The 20,238-nt window shown below is 49.0% G+C and overlaps 1 protein-coding gene across 1 annotated transcript in view; it reads right to left on the bottom strand.

Annotated features, from left to right (window-relative positions):
• ZNRF3 (zinc and ring finger 3) overlaps window positions 1-17,625 on the bottom strand; it is a 141,569-nt gene extending 123,944 nt beyond the window's left edge. The window contains exon 1 of the mRNA XM_041003515.1: window positions 17,148-17,625. Within this exon, the coding sequence (XP_040859449.1) occupies window positions 17,148-17,453 (306 nt within the window). The 5' untranslated portion in view covers window positions 17,454-17,625. The remainder of the gene's footprint in view (window positions 1-17,147) is intronic.
• Between the last annotated feature and the right edge of the window lie 2,613 nt (window positions 17,626-20,238).

Consider the following 20,238-nt stretch of genomic DNA (forward strand, 5'->3'; position numbering starts at 1 on the left):
CACTGAGAGGGAGGAATGGACGGCCTGGGCCTCCTACACAGAGTTTAAACCAACTCTGGACAATGCATAGGCCCCCACACAAGGGGAAAAGAAATAGTAGCACAAGTGAGTGCACTAAGCAAGTTTTAAAAAAAAATTCTGGAAGTCCAATACTGACACAGGGGTAAGCTGCCACTTTTGACAGCGGCATCCCATATGGGAGCACTAGTTTGTATCCCAGATGCTCCACTTCCAATCTAGCTCTCTGGAAAGCCAGTAGAAAAGAGTCCATGTACTCAGGTTGATGCCATCCATGTGGGAGACCCATGTAGGACTTCTGGCCCACCCTGGGCCAGTGCAGCCATCTGGGGAGATGCCCACAAGAGAGTGTCTCCCTCTGCTTCTCCACTTTTCCTAAACATTTTTAAACCCCTGAGGACATAATCCCTTCCCCATGAACATCACTTCTGTCTCTTTGACCTTGACCAGCAATAAATTCCCCAGCCATTTGGGAACCACAACACGAATGTCAGGTCCACTTGAGGTCTATCATGAATTCAGGCATGGCGTGTTTTCACTCCCATGTGTACTAAACGCAAACTGCACGCTCACAGTAGGTCACGTCATCCTCAGCATGGATCCAGGCAGGTTTTATCTCCACGGTGTAGAAGAAGAGTCAGAGATCCAAAAAGGGAAGCCACCTTTGCACAGCAGGAAACTGGCAGAACTGGGATCTAACCCAGGCAGCCTGGCTCCAGACTTGGCACACGGCTGCCTCCCTTACCATCAAAGGAAACCCAGGACCATTTTGTTCTGCGAAGTTTACAACTTGTTTTAAGGAACCTGGCAAACTCTGGACGTCCATACGGCAAAGCTGAAAACTACTGCTCCCGACAGCCATTCCAGCCTGGGATGATACATAAGGACACTCCCAGCTCCTCCTGAATGTAGTTAGTTGGCTAAAGGTTTAGTTATACGAGCTAAAGAGAACTCAGAACTCATACTCAAACTTCAATTACGGCTCAAAAGTCAACTAGAATACGTGTGAATAGAAAAACACACACAGGGACCAGTTTCTGATCCAACTCCCTAAAAATGCTCCAGGGGAAGACAGTGGAAGACCGTGCAAGTGCTCAGGCCCCTCAACCCAACTGAGAGCCCAGATGAAGCTCCCGGCTTCAGCTTAGCGCATTCCTGACTGTTGCAGCCATTTGGGGGTGAACCAACAGATGGGATCTCTCCTTCTCCCTAGCTCTGCCTTTCAAAAAAACCTTCTAAAAGATAATAATAAAGGAATACACAAATACATACCTTCTCCCATAAAATGGTGGTGTTACTTGTGTGTACAAAAAACCTACCCATTAAATTATAAAGTACCCCATGTTTGAGGAGACTATGCCAGTACCATTAGGAAAAGCAGTCACAGAAGATATCAACAATGTAAAACCTAAACAACCCTTCTACCTGCTTCCTAACTTCAAACATGATTCTCTAAGATACCTGGAGCCCCGTCTCCCAGCAAGGGACCACTGAAGTCATAAGTAGCAGGTGAGAATAGCTAGGGGAGAAGTGCTGGAGAACCACTAACAGGACAGGTATCTAAATAGCCAGCAAGACAGGGAGGAGCTCCTCAAGAGTGACCTGGTGTGTACTGCACAATTCCGGGGGTTCAGGTCTGTGTCCATCCTAAATCCACAGCAAAACCCAATAACGGGGGCTGGTGTTGTAGCTCATGGGATTAAGATGCTGCCTACGACACTGACATCCCATATAGGTACCAGTTTGTGTCCTGGCTGTTCCATTTCTGTTCCATCTCCTTGCAATGTGCCTGAAAAAGCAGTAGAACAAACTTAACCCATTTGCAACAGAGATCAAGTGTCTGGAGAAGGGATGGATTGTGTGACACACATAGAGACCCTTTGGGCTAGAGTAATAAAATTGTCTAAGATTAAGACATCAACTGTGTCCTGAGGGAGATTATACTCCAACTTGAGTTGACTCCATGTCAGCAAGCAAAGATTAAACTCATGGCCAGCCTGCCTTTTCCGAACCAGCAGTCTTCCATTCAAAGAAGCGGAGGTTTGCTTTCTGTGTGGTAAGGAGAGGCCAACACTTCCCCCAACACCAAAATGCATGGGTTGAACCTGAGCAGCCTCCAGAGGCGAAGTCTCCCTCTGTTAAAGTGGTGCTAGATCGATGGATGGTGCCCCCAAGTCCCAACCCACTCTCTCACTGTGGCTCCCATCTGACCTTCTGTTATTAGGTTGGGTCAATTCCCTTCCAGATGGTTCACTACAGACCCCAAGGCTGCATGCACAATCAATCACGCAGGACATCATTTGCAAAGGGGTAAACAGCATTCCAGTGTGGGAGGCTAGGCCTGCATTACTTCACATCCCATCCCAGCTCTACCTACATCCCACTCACAGGTGGCAGCTCCAGTACCAGGGCCTTTGCTGATATACAAGAACAGACAAGGGATGAGGAAAGGCCTTCTTGGGCTGAGGAACAGGAAGGAATGAAGAAAAGGATCTGGGAGTCCCCCCCATACATCCTTCTGTCCCTTTTCTCCCTACGTTCTCCTATAGTCAGCCATCATTGAACTACAGTGATTTGGAGAGGGTGGTAGGAGCTGGAAGAGGTGTTTGCAAATTCAGGGACACAGATTCCATATTCACCCTTCAGCAGATAGGAAAGATATTCACACAGGAAAAGACTCACCTTACAATCTCTACAAAGTGTGCAAGAGAAAGGCTAAAATACACATAGAAAGGGAGAGTTAAGAAAATCAATTATTGGGCCCGGCGTGGTAGCCTAGAGGCTAAAGTCCTCGCCTTGCACACCTGGGATCCCATATGGGTAACGGTTCTAATCCCAGCAGTATAGCTTCCCATCCAGCTCCCTGCTTGTGGCCTGGCAAAGCAGAGGAGGATGGCCCAAAACCTTGGGACCCTGCACCCATGTGAAAGACCCAGAAGAAGCTCCTGGCTCCTGGCTCCTGGCTCCTGGCTTCGAATTGGCTCAGCTCCAGCCATTGCGACCGCTTGGGGAGTGAACTATTGGACAGAAGATCTTCCTCTCTGTCTCTCCTCCTCTCTGTATGTCTGACCTTGCAATAAAAATAAAATAAATCTTTAAAAAAAATCAATTATTAAAACAAATAACTAATGTTATCCCAAGATGCAATAAGAATTGTTGGCTTTTCTGTGACATCTTCCGATATGGACATACAAGAAAAATCATTTCACTTGGTATATTCAAAGCTCTTCAGCTTCTACCTCGTGGCTGCTTTAGAGCCTTCCCCCTTCCAAAAGTAAGGTTGGCATGGCAACCTGAGCACCAGTCACTGTGGTCCCTAACCACATCCGCGGAGCTGGGCATGCTGAGACGTGTGCCAACTCTGTTGTCTGTAGGGCACTCCTGGCCACAGTACACAGCAAGCTATAATCAAGTCAGAAACCACCGTATTCGTATAGAACTCAGTTCAACCTAAATATTCATTAAATGTGAAAAAACCTATGGTGATGCAATGTTGAGACTGCAAATTTAAACACAAGAGTCAGGAAGTGCAAAAATTACCACTGCCACTGGAACCTGAGATCACCCACACGGCACATTTAATACCACAAGCAAGCTGGTGTGTGTCCTAGAGATTCAGCCTAGTAACAAAATGTCCAAACTACGTACTGTCTGTTCATTTATTCCGAGGGTAAGGGTGACATTTACAGACGGGCACCGAAACATTTCCGGAGTCGGCACGGCATGAAAAGGTGGCTACCAACATACTCTGGCCCAAGAGAAATAGCAGACATCACAGGTAGATTCGGAATATCCCTCAAGATCCTGATGCCAGTGCACTGGTCACCATGGCGCTACAAACAACTCTTGCTCCTCCAAAAACACTGGTTTTGAAAGTGACACCCAGGCCCGGCACGATAGCTTAGTGGTTAAGGTCCTCGCCTTGCACACGCCAGGATCCCATATGGACACCGGTTCTAATCCCAGAGGCCCAGCTTCCCATCCAAAAGTCTAGGGTCCAGCCATGATGCTCTTCTCCAATGTGGTCTGAATAAAACAGCCAGGGCGTCACCCCACCAAGCTAGAAAATAGAGGGTATCATCTCCTTTGTATCTTCTTTCTCTAGCTAATTGAAAGACCACAGCCAAGAAAAATTATTTTGCAGGTCTGCCCCATTCCAGCCACTGGCAACAGCCTTGGAACATACCCTTGGTTTAAAACCACTTGTGAATGTCTGCTACATTCATAGTGCTCCCTCCAAAAGCCAAGTCTTGGGAGCTGGCACTATGATGCAGCAGGTAAATCCACCACTTGTGACATCAGTATCCAAAGTTTGAGTCCCAGCTAATCCACTTCTGATTCATTTCCAGTAATGTGCCTGGGAAAGGAGCAGAAGATGGCCCAAATGCTTGGGCCCTGCACCCACATGGGAGACCAGAAAAAACCTCCTGACTCTGTATCAGCCCAGTTCCTGCCACTGTGGCTGTTTGGGGAACGAACTAACAGATGGAAGATCTATCTCACTTCTAGCTCCCTTTCTGTAACTCTTTCAAATAAATAAATTCTTTAAAAAATGTAAAAAGCAAGGTTGTTTTCTGGTTGCACTAATAAACCTCCACCCAACACACACACACACACATTTTCTCTCTCTCCCTCTCTTGATCTAGAAGACTTTCAGGTCAGTAAATATTTGAGAGTCTTACATGCAAGGCAGTTGTGGGTGGAGTGCCCTGGTTCAAAGGAATGAGCTGCGGTGGAAGCGGGAAAGACCTGACGGGTAGGATTAGAGGCCATTAGAGGCCTGGCTGCAGGTGGGAGAGGTAGGGGAGGGTAAGAGAAGGCAAGGATCCATGGGGGTCTGGAATGTGGAGGCAAAGAAATGCACTTCAGAACAGACAGACTCAGCGAGAGCAGAGTCCAACACTGATTCCGGAACGAGGACAGGAACGCACAGGCCCATTTCCCAGAGGCAACAATGAAACTGAAGAGCCACTAGGTAAGCCTCTGTAACAAAGATTTTGATCAAGAGATCGATGGGATCAGAGGTTACTCTGAGAAGATGAATCTGGTGGGGAGGGGGAAAAAACTGATATGAAGCAAAAATGTGAGACCAGAAGATGCCTTGGGCAGGAAGAGGTCAGGTCAGCCAAGGGCGGGCCAGTCAACCATCGTCCTGAGGACACCACAGTTTCCCTTTGCCACAGCCACAAGCTACCTTGATTTAAATTTTGAAATAGCTTTGCAAGTCAGGCTTGCAACATTCTTCACATGCCATTAGCTGTCTGCTCACCACCTACTTCAGGGACAGAGGCAATTTCTGAAAAGACGCCAAGTCTCTGGGTCCCTAGAGATATCCCCAAAGCTGCATAAAGAGGTGCAACATGCCATGTCGGATTCATTTAAGGAAAAGTATACAATTGGGCACACAGAGAAAAGCCTTCTATGTCAACCGCAAGACAAGAGCTGGCAACCCAGGCCGCTGGGACAGCAGACAGCCTTCTAGGGTAGAATCTGCAGAGGTTTCATCCTCAGTGAGAAGAATAAACTAAGACAAGGTGAGGCTGCTTCACAAGTTCACAAGAAATGGAATTAGGAAATGAGGTCATTCCAGTGCCAAAAAGTTTAAACCACGTGTGGTTTCTCTTTAATATGCATTTTCCTCGCACGTTCTGAAGCTACCTTATGTTAAGCAAAAGTATACCAGAAATGCTAAAGCCCCAAGCCCAAGGAAGATGTTCTGGAACTCATCAACCCAAGTGGGATGTTGTCCTGGAAAGCCCATCACTAAGGAGCCCCCAAGGCCCAAGTTCCAAGACCAGCTTCTCCGTGCCCAAAGCCCTTGCCCACACTTCCAAGACTGAAAATGCCAGAGTATTTTCAAGGTATCCTTCAACTCAGAGAGTAACTCTTGTTCAAGAAGACTAAGAGAACAGAAGCACCTATCATGTAGACAAATGGGTGCTTTGGTCATATCAGGGTCAATCTGGCCTTCCCCAGCAACATTAATAGGAAGCTTGTGGGATGCACTGGGGGCAGGGGGCATGCGATAGACACGATGGTTGCAAAACAAGACTCACCTATCACCAGCATAAAAGCCTTTATCTTTGGGGGCTGGCACAGCAGCTTGGCAAGCTAATCCTCTGCCTTGTGGCGCCAGCATCCCACGTTCATGCAGGTTCATGTCCCGAATGTTACACTTCCTATCCAACTCCCTGCGTATGGCAGAGAAAGCAGTAGAGGACGGGCCAAAGCCTTGGAACCCTGTACCAAGACTCGGAATCAGCTCAGCTCCGGCTGTTGCAGCCATTTGGGGAGTGAACCAGTGAACAGATCTTCTGTCTCTCTCTTTCTTTAACTCTTTCAAATAAAAACAAATCAGCCTTCAAGAAAAAAAACTTCAATTTTCAAAACTAGTAGGAACAGAAAACAGGCCAAATTTCAATGTCTGCAAGGCCAGCATTTTGTCAACAGGGGGCATAAGCCAGAGCAAGGCAACAGGGGCTTGTGACCCTGAGGGCCCTTACTCCTTCTGAGGGGACGGCCGCCATCCTACTGCCTACATAACAGGAATGCAGACCCAGTGTTGCCACGTTTTAATTTTCCAAGGAGAACCCATTTTTATGCAATATTTCTAGATTTTTTTTTTTCAACAGATCCAATAAAACACATAGCAGCCTTCTATAGCCTATGGATTTTCTACTGAGATGCTGCTAAGAGTCTGCTGCTTGGCTCCCCTTGCGTCTCTGGCCTCCACCAACTGACTGTGTCATTCTGAATTCAAGGACAACTCCCCTGGGCCTTTCTGAACTCGGTTGTTTGTAAATAGGGTCTGCTCAATGGGAAAGGGGCAGGACACAAAACAACAAAAGCAGTGGCACCCTCTTGGGCAGCAACCTGCTGCCACTGTGCCCACAGCCACAGTGGTCCCTGGAGAGAGGTCTCCTTTAGTTCTCCAAGCCGGGCCATCTGCACGGACAGCCCTACATCTCCAACCAGGAAAATCTGCTGCTCCTGAATCTTGCCCAGTTATACCCACAAGGAAGAGTACCCACAACAAGCCAGGGACCTTTCCTTTGAGGCAGAGCCAGTCTCAACTCAGATCCTCATGGCAGAGACAAAGTCACAGTTATTGTACTATTTACTAAATAAGAATACATAAGCATTCACTTTTGCGAAGCTTGTTTGAAGACACAGACACTGCTCCGTGTGAGTGGTAGTAGGTAGACACATGCATGTTAACCTGGGAAGGGAAGAGTAAACTAGAAATCTCAGTATTACTTCAAATAGCATGAAGTATATATAGAATGTTTCAAAGTCACCACAAATGTTTCAGAGTATTTCATAAGAGAAAAAGACTCCAGGTAGACAGGAAAGATTCTAAACACTACATTTTTTTTTCCAATTTTCTTTAAAATCCCGGTAAGCTCACAGGAAAAACAAACGCAAAAGACATCTCAAAGCACAAAAGGTTATCTGTGCATAATGGGATTTTCTGGTGTGTGTGTATGTGTGTGTGTGTGTGTTTTCTCTCAGCACTCTATAATAAATACGAATTATTTTGAACAAGTAATTAAGTAACCTGCAGATGATTTGTAAAGGAGAATTCTGATTCTGTCTATAGGTAATGTAAAATGAGCTTACTCTAACATTTTACCTAAATCTCAAGACAGGTCCTCAGGCCAGTGGTGCAGCGACCCTTGGCTTCAGGTAACTCCAGGACCACCCCAGCCTCCAGAAACTCACTTGGATTCTCAGCCTCAATTTACCTCCATTAAAGTGGAGCTAATTTGACTCCGCTGATCTATGAGAGAAATCAAAGAAACAGCATCTGTAAAGCACACACTTTTATCACAGGCACATAAAAGCTACTGTCTCTGACTGTACCCACGGCAGGAATTCAATAATTATCTCCTGACTAGTTAGCATACTAAAATTAACTTAATTTTTAAAAAATTTTTAAATTTAAAGGCACAGTTGTGGAAGGAGAATCTTCTAGCCACTGGCTCATTTCCTAAATGGTCTCCATGGTTACGGCTGGGCCAGATCCAAGCCAGGAGCTCCTCCCACATGAATGTTGAGCCGAAGCACTTAGGCCATCTGCTGCTTTCCCAAGTGCATTAGCAGGGAGATGGCTCAGAAGTGCAGCAGCAGGGACTTGAACCACCACCCATATAGTGTTAAAGCAAGCAGTGGTTTTATCCACTGCTTAACAAACTAGTCCCAAAAATCAAGTTTTTTTTTAAGATTTATTTATCTTGAAAGTCAAAGTTACAGAAGTTACCAGAAGCAGAAACAGATATTCCATCTGCTAGTTCACTCCCTAGATGGTCACAATAGCCAACACAAGACCAGGCCAAAGCCAGGAACTTCATGTGGGTCTCCCACTTGGGTGCAGGGACCTTAGTAGTTGATCCATCCGTGAGCAGGGAACTGGATTGGAAATAGAGAAGAGGCAATACAAACCAGCACCCAGATTAGATACTCACATTGCAGGCAATGGATTAACCAACTGTACCACAACATTGGCCCCTTTGTGTTGAGTTTCTCAACAACCAGATCACATTGGCTACCAGGGGAAGAAGGGATTCATACCCAGCCCTTCAACACATCTTAAGGGCAATAAAAACAAAACTCTCTCCTTTGAACCACAATAGGCCAACTGACCTTACTCTCTTCTCGCTATCATGAGTCAACAGAACCGCTAAAAGTCAGATTTTAAAACACCTCATTCAAGCTACAAACAGAACAAAAGAATCTCTACTCTTTACCTCCTTCCTCTTCTGTTTAACAGGTAAAAAAAGTACAAGTCTCACAAAGGAGTTATCGGCTTTAACCTCCAAGGTAGGTAAAAATTGGTTGGGAAAAGCCGGAATGCTCCACTCCAGATACAGTGCTGGGACTCTCCGTCGGTAGCCCAGGTCTAAAGTGAGCCTCATGGACCAGATCCCTTCCCCTAAAGGCTCCACAATCTCCTACAGGTTGTCTCCCACCAAACAATGCATGTTCCCCTGTAAGGTCTGGTGCCCTCCACTCAGAAGATCTTGCCTTGGCCAATGAAGACTTTGGTGGGCAGAGAGCATCACTGAATGCCTGCCCACGGCTTTGGCTTCTCCCAACCGTCTAAACAACCTGTGCAAAATGAGAAAAGCTATAGACATGGAACACGACCTCTCTGGAGAAAGCCATGCAGCCTAGCATGTAGTTCTGAAAGGTCAATCATAGGGAGGAGGTCCGCCCCACACCAGGAATCTCTCTAAATGCCATAGCTGGTTCACTTTCCCCAACAGCCGGTGCCAACAAGTGCCACTGAATATTTGGGGTCACTGGCCCCTCTTCCCAAACTTGGCAGATTAGTTCTTCACTCAGAAAAGTTAGAATGAGTTCTCTGTGATAGGGAGGGAGAAGAGGAGGGGCGGAAGGAGAGGGGAGGGAAATCTCTGTGAGGGAAAAGGTTTTTCTTGGTTGAAATTATAGACTCGGGCCCAGCGCGATAGCGTAGTGGTTAAAGTCCTTGCCTTGCATGTGCTGGGATCCCAAGTGGCCGCCGGTTCTAATCCCAACAGTCCTGCTTCCCATCCAGCTCCCTGACTGTGGCCTGGGAAAGCAGTCGAGGATGGCCCAAATCTTTGGGACCCTACACCCACATGGAAGACCTAGAAAAAGCTCCTGGTTTCAGTTTGGCTCAGCTCCAGTAGTTGTGGCTTCTTGGGGAGTGAATCATCAGACGGAAGATCTTCCTCTCTGTCTCTCCTCTTCTCTGTATATCTGACTTTCCAGTAAAAATAAATTAAAAAATAAATAAATAAAGCCTAGGGCCCGGCGCGGTGGCGCAGTGGTTAAGGTCCTCGCCTTGCACGCACCAGGATCCCATGTGGGCGCCGGTTCTAATCCCGGCAGCCCCACTTCCCATCCAGCTCCCTGCCTGTGGCCCGGGAAAGCAGTCGAGGACGGCCCAAGGCTTTGGGACCCTGCACCCACGTGGGAGACCCGGAAGAGGCTCCTGGCTTCAGATCGACATAGCATTGGCCATTGTGCTCACTTGGGGAGTGAATCATCGGACGGAAGATCTTCCTCTCTCTCTGTATATCCGCCTTTCCAATAAAAACAAAATAAATCTTTAAAAATAAAATAAAATAAAGCCTAACCTTTAAAACAATTATAGCCTCATTTCTTGATCATTCATCTGAGTTTAAACCTAACTCAAAACAACCATCAGCTCACATAATCTCTTCACAAGAAAGTGCCAAGTAGTTTTGTGAAAATAGACATGACTTACAACCAGAGAGGACAGGTCTGAGTCGCAGCTCCACTCCCAACTTGCTCAGTGACTCTGACAAGGAACTTTACCACTCATCTGAAAACAGCAAATGCCATCTATCTGGTCAATTACCTGAGGACATAGCAGAGTTCTGGGCACCTGATGCATGGAAAACTTCTCAATGACAGGAACTATTTTTAAAAGCTCTGACAGATAGGAAGACTAAGACCCAAAAATCTAAAATAATTAGGGGAGGGGTAGTGAGGAAAGGCAAACACTTCGTGCCAAAAGGCAATAATTTCAGAATGCCTGGGCATCCTCAATTACACACCTGATCACGACACATCCTCCTTAGTTACTCTTCCTTGTGCAAAGCATCCCTGACCCAGGGACAGCCAGGGATAACAGAAAGATCCTGAACCTGCAAGCCAAGAGACCTATTTCCTTGTCTTCTCCTTACTGTGAGGCCATGGGCAAGGCACTCTGAATTTTGTCATGTAATACATTAAAGGGCTGCATCTTGAAGCTGGCACTACAGTTCAATTGGCTAATCCCCAATTTCAAATACTGGCATCCAATATGGACACCAGTTAATATCCCGGCTGCTCCACTTTCTATCCAGCTCCCTGCTTATGGCCTAGGAAAGCAGTAGAGGTCAGCCCAAAGCCTTGGAACTCTGCATCCACGTGGGAGACCTGGAAGAGGCTCCTTAGCTTCTGGCTTACAATCAGCTAGCTCCAACCACTGTGGCCATTAGGGGAGCAAACCAGCAGATGGAAGATTTTTCCATCTCTTTCTCCATGTAAAATTGTCTTTCCAATAATAAAAAAAAAAAAGTCTTGAGGAAAATTGAAAAGTTGCATCTGGTTCTCTTGATGGCTAATTTTTGGTCCAAATTTACAACCCCCAAATTCAGGAAACACTTGCAGAAGTTAAGTTTTCCACGTGGCACATGCTCAGGTGAATGACAATTCTGATTTCCAAGCCTTTATGTTACTCCAAAGGACACACACAGTTCAAGCGTCTTTCCATCCATAACAGCCGCCCAACTTGGGGTTTTCTGCATACTCCAGTGTTTCATTCAGAAAAGAACACCTTCAGATTTTTACAATGCCAAATGCGCTATCTTAGAAAATACACACACACACACACACACACACATCACTCTAACCACCTGGTATTATCATACCAGCAAACCTATCACAACCAAGCAAGTTTCTGGAAATAACAAGTCAAAGGGAAAAATCATCCCGAATTTTCACAGTCAAGCCAAATGAAGTTCCCATCAATTCATCCCAGTCCATAAAAATCCACTGTCTGCCTGAAGTCCGCTCTCAGTCATGCTCCTAGTGCCTGATGAGCAGCAGGCACTGAGGACTCGGGGGTGGATCCAGGGATGAGCAAAACCCAGACGTGGCTCTGTACAGTGCAGGCCCAAAGCAGAGATGTGAGCGGCTGCTCTCGGAGGCATGCAAGCACCACGGGAGGGTTTGTTTCGAATTTCAGGCACACACGGACAATGAGCTCTCCCACCTCTTGCATTCAGAGCATTGCCATCTTGCACGTCACTAAATGCAGAAAATTCTCTTGAGCCATGATTTCCTCACTCACTTCTTCCAAGGATGAGGCATAACTAGCATGAGAAATGGATGCACAGGAGATCAAGGACTCAATCTTCGGGAAACCCAGTTGGGAAGCATTACCATTTATCTGCACAGATGTCTGTCTGCGAGCGAGGGGGCCTATGAACTCCTGACTGACAACAGCAGGATAGCATCTGGTACGGAAAAGAGCTCGGGCAAGCATCCCTCAAGCGAGCATGCTTGGCAATGGGCAATGCAAACCTGCATGCTTCCTCCCTACAATTCTTGCCAGCCTGAGCTTCCAATCACTCCGAAAAAGTTCGTAAGAATGCATAAGTGGTACTCTCCTTTCCCTCCTCAGGAGTCCCTCAAGGGGCTTCTGTAAGGCTCTTTAGGAAAACGAAAGCCAGGCCAGTACTACTGCACAGCAAGCCAAGCTGCTGCCTGCAGCGCCAACACCCCAAATGAGCATCAGTTTGAGTCCAAGCTGCTCCCGCTTCCAGCTCAACTCCCCGCTCACGCACTGTGAAAGCAGAAGAAGACGGTTCAGTTCCTTGAGCCCCTGCCACCCATATGGAAGAATCTGGATGAAGCTCATGGCTCCAGGTTCCCGCCTGGCCCAGTGCTGGTCACTGTGGCCATCTGGGGAATGAATCAGTAGATGAAAGATACCTCCCTCTTTACCCCACCTCTCTCTCACCCTCTCTAACTCCAATTTTCCAAGTAAATAAATAATTCTTAAACAAAGAAAGCAGACTTGAATTAATATCAAAGGGGGCCAGAAGACCTGCATTTCAGGCTAGGTTTTATCACTCCTTAGCCAGGTGAGTTCAGAGATGTCTAGGTTCCTCTATAAAAGGGGTTAACAATAGTCACTAATTTGATGTTAATGTCAGGATGAGATGAGCAAACAAGCTTGGCACAATACCCCCAACACAGTATGTACTCTGACGAAAAGCCATCTTCCTTGTAGTCTTCAGACTCCACACACAGCCCCCACCCTGACTCCATCCTCATTCGGAGCTGGACTAGTCACTCCCATGAGATCTCAGGGAACAAGACACAAAAAGCAAAGCCCCGAGAACTTGTAAGGTCACCAAACACAGTACTGCCTTTCCCCCAGTTCAAACGGCTCGATTTTAACCTGTGAAGGCCAAGCTGACAAGACAGCGATCCCTTCCTGTGTAAATCCAGGTCAGCTGTCAGCACACAATTGTTCTATTAGGCCAAGTCAATTTTTAGAGGCAGGCCTGTTAAGTGAACTTAAAATGGAGATGAAAAGAAAGTGTTTGATCAAACGCTGAAGTGCAGAGATACACTGACAGGGACACAAGGCAGAGGAATTAGTTTCCTAAAATTATTCCCTGTGATACCTTCAGCTAACATGGGATCTGTGCATACGGGAAGTCCTCCATACCCACCACGACGCTCTCCTCCCAGCCCCTAAGAACCCAAGCAACTGACTTGTTTCTTGCATGTTCTCAAGCTTTCCTCTGGGTTCAAGTCCCTTCAGCACTTTACCTAGGGTCCAGAAAAGTCGATTCTAACAGTTATGAAGTAACCTATCAATCAGGTTCCCTCTACAAAAGAATTTCTCAAGCATTTCCAAATATTTGACTTTAAGGGGGGAAAACGCACTTCCATTTTAAAACCATCTTTCATCTCTAGCAATGCAAATTCTTTGTTTAACCAATCCACATACCACTAGCCAGTGTTTAACTAGGCCTTTATTTAACATCACCAGCCATGTGGATTCCATGGCTAAGTCTCAGTTTCAGATATGATCTCATTAACAGCCACGTATTGGTTCAGTGATGAAATATGTATCAATATGTCTAAGAGCCTCATAAAGTTCCTCACTTTAGTGGGACAAGATCAGTGACTGCCTGACACTAGCACATGGGCGTTAGCATTGCACCAGCACCCTGATAATAAAGGCAGTTCACTGCATTTCATATGCACACAGTGCTTTCACCGTAACCTTCACAGACCGAGATGGCAGTAACAACAACAAAACAACAACTTTTCTTCATACACACTACACTGGTGACCTTGTAATCGTTATTTAAGCCTGAACTGCACGAGGGGAGAATGAACATTCCTGGTGACTAATCCCAAGGCTTGAATTACTATGCTCCCCCCCCATCTCTTCCATCTCTCTCTCTCTCTCTCTCTCTGTCACACATACACACCTTAACAACAAGGTCTCCCTCTACCCCAACCCAAGCAAATGATTGAACAAGTACTGTAATTACACATATCTGGGCAAACCAGGCTACAATCAGGAACCTACTGTATAAACACACACACACACACACACATATATACACATTTTTATTGGCACATATTAGGGAGAGAAAAATCAGTAACACAAACTGACTTTTCACCTTAGAATTCTTTCATTATCTGAAAGGCAGAATTACAGATAAAGACAAGGAGACAGAGAGAAGCTTCCATCTACTGGTTCTCTCGACCAGACAGCAGCAATGGCCAGGGCCTAGCTGGGTCACACTAAAGCCAGGAGCTTCAACAAGGTCTTTCACATGGCTGCAGGGATCCAATGCTTTCCCAGCTGCACCATCAAGAAGTTGGATGGAAGTAAAACAGCCCAGGACTCGAACCAGTACCCATATAGGATGCTGCTGTTGTCTCAGGCCGCAGCTTAATGTGCTATGCCACACGAACCCTTCACCTTAAATTCTGAAAGGAGAGGGACTTCCAAATAGGCTTCTCTTTCTCCCTTACATCCTGAGTAACATTGTAACAGAACTCCACTAGGAATAATAGCAAAGATACAGAGCTAGGAATCAGCTTTCAAGGAAAATCAACTCTAAGATCATAAAAATCAAAGAGCAAATCAGTTGTTTTTTTTTTTTAAGTAAAAAAAATATTTGCAATAGGCATGACCAACCTGAAGCTAAACACTAATTCATTTCTTCTACTTTCTCATTTCTTCCACAAAATGCTGCATTTCCACCCAGCAGAAACATTAGCTTTCCTTACAACTTTTTCAGGGCTGGCCAACAGGGTCATACCAGCTCCATCAATTAGACAGTATTCGAAGAACTAATAAAGCATGCCAGGCTTTGTAGACATACAGAGAGAGAGACACAGAAGAGAGAGAGAGCATCCGGAAAGCCACACTGCACTCCATGCACCAGCAGAGATCCACCTCCAGCTGCCACAATAAAGCTACTGAAGATACAAAGTGCACCAAGAAATGACCATTCAAGACAACTCAGATAAACTCGCCAACATTACCACAGTTGTAAGAGAATTAAGGACACCTATTAGTGATTGCTTAACAGGTAAACTTATTAAATACCATTTAAGTCATTTTTCTTTACTTAGCGATTGTTGACTCAATTTTTTTTTCCCTTTCTGGCTAGACTAATGGACTACAAAAGAGTTAGATAAGCATTTCAAAAAAAGTTTCAAAAGAGAATAGATTCCTTCTGCCAAATTCACACATTATCTCTACTCACAAGGATAAAATGGTTACAAATGGTGTGTTTAAACTGCTAATTTTGTATTAAATGGTGAAACCAAGATTATCTCCAAAGCATAGCGCTGCTCAGAACTGGATAGCTCAGCAGACAAACTACAGTGGCGATAACAGTACAAGCTGAAACACTGCAGGGAAGCACTGGCCACTTGAAAACTTTCCTTCGAAAACGTGACACACCATGCTGAAGTATCAACTCTGCTAGAGCCCTGGGGTATATAGCAAGAGCCTCCAAAGAAGAACTCACGAGGAATAACACTTAAAGACGCACACATCTCGAAAGCTGTGTTAGGAATGTGGAAGACTTGTGTCTTAGACTGAAGACTGTAATTGTCACATTTTATGCGGGCAAGCTGGGCGGGGGGAGTCCAACAGCTTTTTCACAACATTCGTAGTCACGGGACACAAGCGGTATGTTTCCCCTTCTATGGACCAAGCAGGAGTTCAACGCAGCCCACGTACCATCTGCAGGTTTTCGGAACACACCTCTAAAAGTGCCCGGCTGCCCAGCCGCCCAGCGCCCGGCCGGATCCATGCAGGGCTTGGAGTCTGCACCAGCAGCGGTGACAAGGAACAGAAACAAGAAGCCACCACGGCTCCTCTGAGCGGCTAACGCGGTCATTCCACACAGCGCCCTTCTCTTCACCAGTATCACGCGTTTCGGCCCACAGGTAAAGCCCTGCAGCCACTCACGCGACCTCCCTCTCCTGAAACTTTCAAAGACAACCCAAAATCATTTCTAAACACCCCCCCCCCCAATCCGGGCGCGCATATGAACTGCCCTAAGTGCGCTGACCGTCTATTAACAAGCTGGTAAGATTGTAAGCCATGAAGCGGGAAGGCGTTTACCCACGCTACCCATCCGCAAAGGCTCCAGTGGGCCCTACTTAGAGCCTGTCGCTAGCCAGCCAGCTTCCTTTGGAATGCAAACCTCTTTTCTGATGGAGCAAGGTGAAGGAGGCCCTGTCAAGTTGGTGACCCTGCCTCTCGGATTTGAAGCCTCGACCCAAAGGGGAGTAGCCGGGGGGTTTCGCTCCCACCCTTCCGTAATCCCAGGCACGCAGCGAGGGCTGCCTTTCCACCTGGGATCCCCACTCCTCCCGGGCCCAGCACCGCCCGCCCAGCACAGCCAGCACTGCCTGCTGCTGCTTGCCCGGAGCGCCGCCGGAGGGTCAGCACCCAGGTGAGGCGGGAGGCAGATTCCGAAGGAACAGGAAAAAAAAAAAAAAACTGATGGCGAGTGCAGCCCCTAGGACCACCAACTCGTGCAGCTCCCGCAAAAAGAGCATTGCACGGACGGAATGCAAAGCCTGCGACTTAAAACAAGCCACTCCATCCCGTCTGCGCCTGTCTCAAAGTTGGCATTCAACAGGTAGTTTTCCTAGGACTTGCACCTGAGGCAGCCAGGAACGCCCAGCCGGCTCTCGGGGTGGAGGGGGCCTTCTTCGCAAGCCTGGGTGCCGAGCCCACCACCGTCTCCCCCCACCTCACTTGCCCTGCGTCCCGCGCTCTGCGCCCACAGCAGGTCAAGCCCCCCACCCCTCAATACACGTGCGCTCGGGGGGCTCCCCGCGGCGGCGCTCCCTGAGGCCGCGTCCCGCCCGCCCGTCCGCAGGGAAAGGGATGCCGCCGTCCTCCTCGCCGCCCCTCCCGCCTGCCGTGCCCGCCCGCCCGCCAGCCAGCCAGCCAGCCAGCCAGCCCGCGGCGGGGTCGGCGGGCGCAGCCCCCGGAGCCATCTTGTGGCGGTGGCGACGGCGGCGCGGGGGCCCCGGGCGGTGGACCCCGGGGGGGAGTGCAAAGCTACCTGCACGATCTCGCCCTCGGCGCTGAGCGTGGCCCCGGCCCTCGAGAAGCGGCCCGTGAGGCCGGTGGTGTAGGTGGTGTAGTCGCCGCTCGGGCTCGACTCGAACAGGACCACCTCCACGAACGCCGTCTCCTTGGCCCGAGCCGCTCCGGGCCCCGCGGCCGCCAGCAGCAACCCGAGCAGGAGAGGCAGCGGTGGCGGCGGCGGCAAGCGGCGACCGCGGGGGCCGCGGGGGCGGCGGCGGAGGCGGAGGCGGCGGCGACGGCGGCCCGGGGCCCCTGGGCGCCCGCCCGAGCGCGGCCTCATGGTCCTGAGGCGGGAGGGCGCGGAGGGCGGGCGCGGCCGGGCATAGTCGCGGGCCGGCGGAGGACGGAGCGCGGGCGGACGCCTCACAGCCCCATCGCGGCGGCGGCGGCGGCGGCGGCTTTGTGGGTCGCAGGCTCCGCTCGGCTTCCCCGGCAGTCGCGCCGCGGCCCTTTCATCTGCTCCACGTGAGGGGTTATCCCCGCCCCGGCAGCGTCGTGACCCGCTCTCTCCTCCCTCCCCGCGCGCTCGGCCTCGGCCGCCGCCGCCGCCGCCGCCGCTGCCGCCGCTGAGGGGAGCGGGAAGGCGGGGCGGGCGCGCCTGCGGCGAGGGGCGGTGCCCCGCGGCCGGGCACGCCCCGCCCCTCTCGCCTTCGCCCCGCCCCGTGGTCCCGGCTCCGCCTCCCGCCCGCGGCCGACGCTCCGCCCCCCTCTCGTCCTCACCGCGTTCCTGCCGGCCGCCTTGCTCCGCCCCGTGCCACTCGCCCCGCCCCCGCCCGATGTCCTCGCTCCGCCCTCACCCGCCTTCTGTCCCGCCTCTTTAGTCTGGCCCCGCCCCACTCCTCGGCCCGGCTCCTCCTCCTCAAGTGCTCCGCCCTCAGCAAGCCGACATTTCTCCTCGCGGTTGCCAGAGTTCGGCGGGAATGGGGTAGCGCAACCTGCTCCTGGGAAACGCGCATCCCCTCTGGAGAGTCGACGCGGGCAACTCTGGTTCCGTCGCTGGAGCCACTCTTCATCCTTCTCGACTTGTCGAACCCCCCCCATCCGCAGCGCCTCTGGAGCTGGGCGCCCGCCCTGGGCCGTCCATTCACACACACACACACACACACACACACACACACACACACACACACACACACACACACACCTTCCTGGGATCCAGTGGCAAGGGCCCCATTTGCAGCTGGGCCAAGCGAGGATACGTCCGGTTTGGGCGCCGGTGTCTTGCCAGGCTCTCAAGATGAGAGGAAGTTATTTGGAGACCTAAAGAGCAGCACCCCCTCGCAGAGAAGTTGTGAAATTGGGAGCCTCACCAAGTACAGAAACGTTGGAGGGGGTCCAAATGCCAACACTCTTTAAGCACAAACTGGTGACTGCCAGGTTAGCCTACCTCAAGCACATGCGCAGTGTCCCAGGCTTCCCAGCCACCTGAAAAATAAACTTTTAATGCCCGCCCCCTTTTAGGAACACACCACCTTCTTCCTCTCCGATAATGGAAACACCCCCCTCCCTTCTTCCGTGAATAATCTTGCCTTGACAAAAATGACTTCGTTCAGATATGTGCAAATATTTAGTTAGGATGATCTGCTTTTTGACTGGCTACCACACCCAAAATACTAAACAGACCAAAAAAAAAAAAATCATTGAGAATTTTCTTAAGTAAACAACTTATCAAGTTTGCACTTTAAAGCAGAAATATCTTCGAAATGCGGAACAGAAAATACCCTTGAAAAAACAACCCCTGGCTCTGTGTCAGCCACAGTTGGACCACCCAGGACTTTACGCTCAGGCGAGAGGCATCTAGAAAAGCAGGACTCTGGACAGAGTAGTTCTTTAGTTGCTCCAAACCCAAACCTAACCAGAACTGACTGCCCAAATACCACCAGTCCCCACCCTTAGTCCAGTATGACCTGTCTAGTCTTTGAGGGACAAGGGTGACCACTACAACCCATGGGTCACGCTTTGCTATGTCAAAAAAAAAAAAAAAATCAAGGTGGGGTTGGCTGTTTGGCATAGCAGCAAAGATGCCACTGCTTGAGAGGCTTGTATCCCATGTCACAGTGCCTTGGATCGCCTCAGCTAGGCTCCCAGTCCCTGCTTCTGCTGGGAGGCACATCCTGGGCGGCAGAGTAGCTGGGCACCTGCGCCCTACATGGGCAATGAGGATGGAGTTCTTGGCTCCTGGCTTCAAGCCTGATCCAGCCCTAGTCACCGGGGAACGTTTCAGGAGCGGACTGGCAGATAGGCGGTATCTCTGTGTGTGTATCTCTCTCTGCCTTTCAAGTAGACAAAATCAAGGTCACCATCAACCACGCACAAAAGTAACAGATGTGGTCTGTTCAAATCATAAGATATGAGTCCTCAAAAAATGCAAGAGTGATACGTGCTACAGCACAAGTAAACTCTGAAAACGATGCTAGTGAAACAGACCCAAAAGGCCTGTATGATTCCATTGATAGAACATGATCAGAAAAGGCACATTTATAGAGATAAAAGGTTAAAAAAAAAAAGAGTGGTTGCCAGGTATCATTTTTTACATATTCATTTGATGTCATCTACTTGAAAGGCAGACAGAGACAGAAACGAAATACATCTTCCATCCGCTGGTTCACTCCCCAGATAGCCACAATAGCAGAGGCTGAACCAAGCTGAAGCCAACAGCCTGAAATTCCACCTGGGTCTCCCATACTGGTGGCAGTCTCCCAAATTTGGGAGCCATCGTCTGCTGCCTGCCAGAGTGCATTTGCAGGAACCTGGATCAGAAACAGAGGGGCTGGGACTGGAACTGGTGTTCTGATGGGGGATATGGGTTTCCCAAGCAGTAGCTTCACTTGCTATACCACAGCGCCTGCATACATACACACACACAGAATATTGTGTAAGCATAGCCTCTACTCTTTGGAGTCTCAACTCTTTCAACAAGGCCCTACCCTGACTATATAAAACCCCAATGCACCCCACTCGTCCACCCCCAACTTCCTTTAGCCTGCCTACCCTCAGTAGTGTGGCATTTATCATCTTCTAACGTGCTAAATAGTTGGCTTATTGATGTTTGTTTGCTCTCCATG

This window comes from Ochotona curzoniae, unplaced genomic scaffold (genome assembly GCF_017591425.1).
Source record: "Ochotona curzoniae isolate NIBS_2020 unplaced genomic scaffold, NIBS_Ocur_1.0 scaffold_274, whole genome shotgun sequence".
NCBI classification, from domain to species: Eukaryota; Metazoa; Chordata; class Mammalia; order Lagomorpha; family Ochotonidae; genus Ochotona; species Ochotona curzoniae.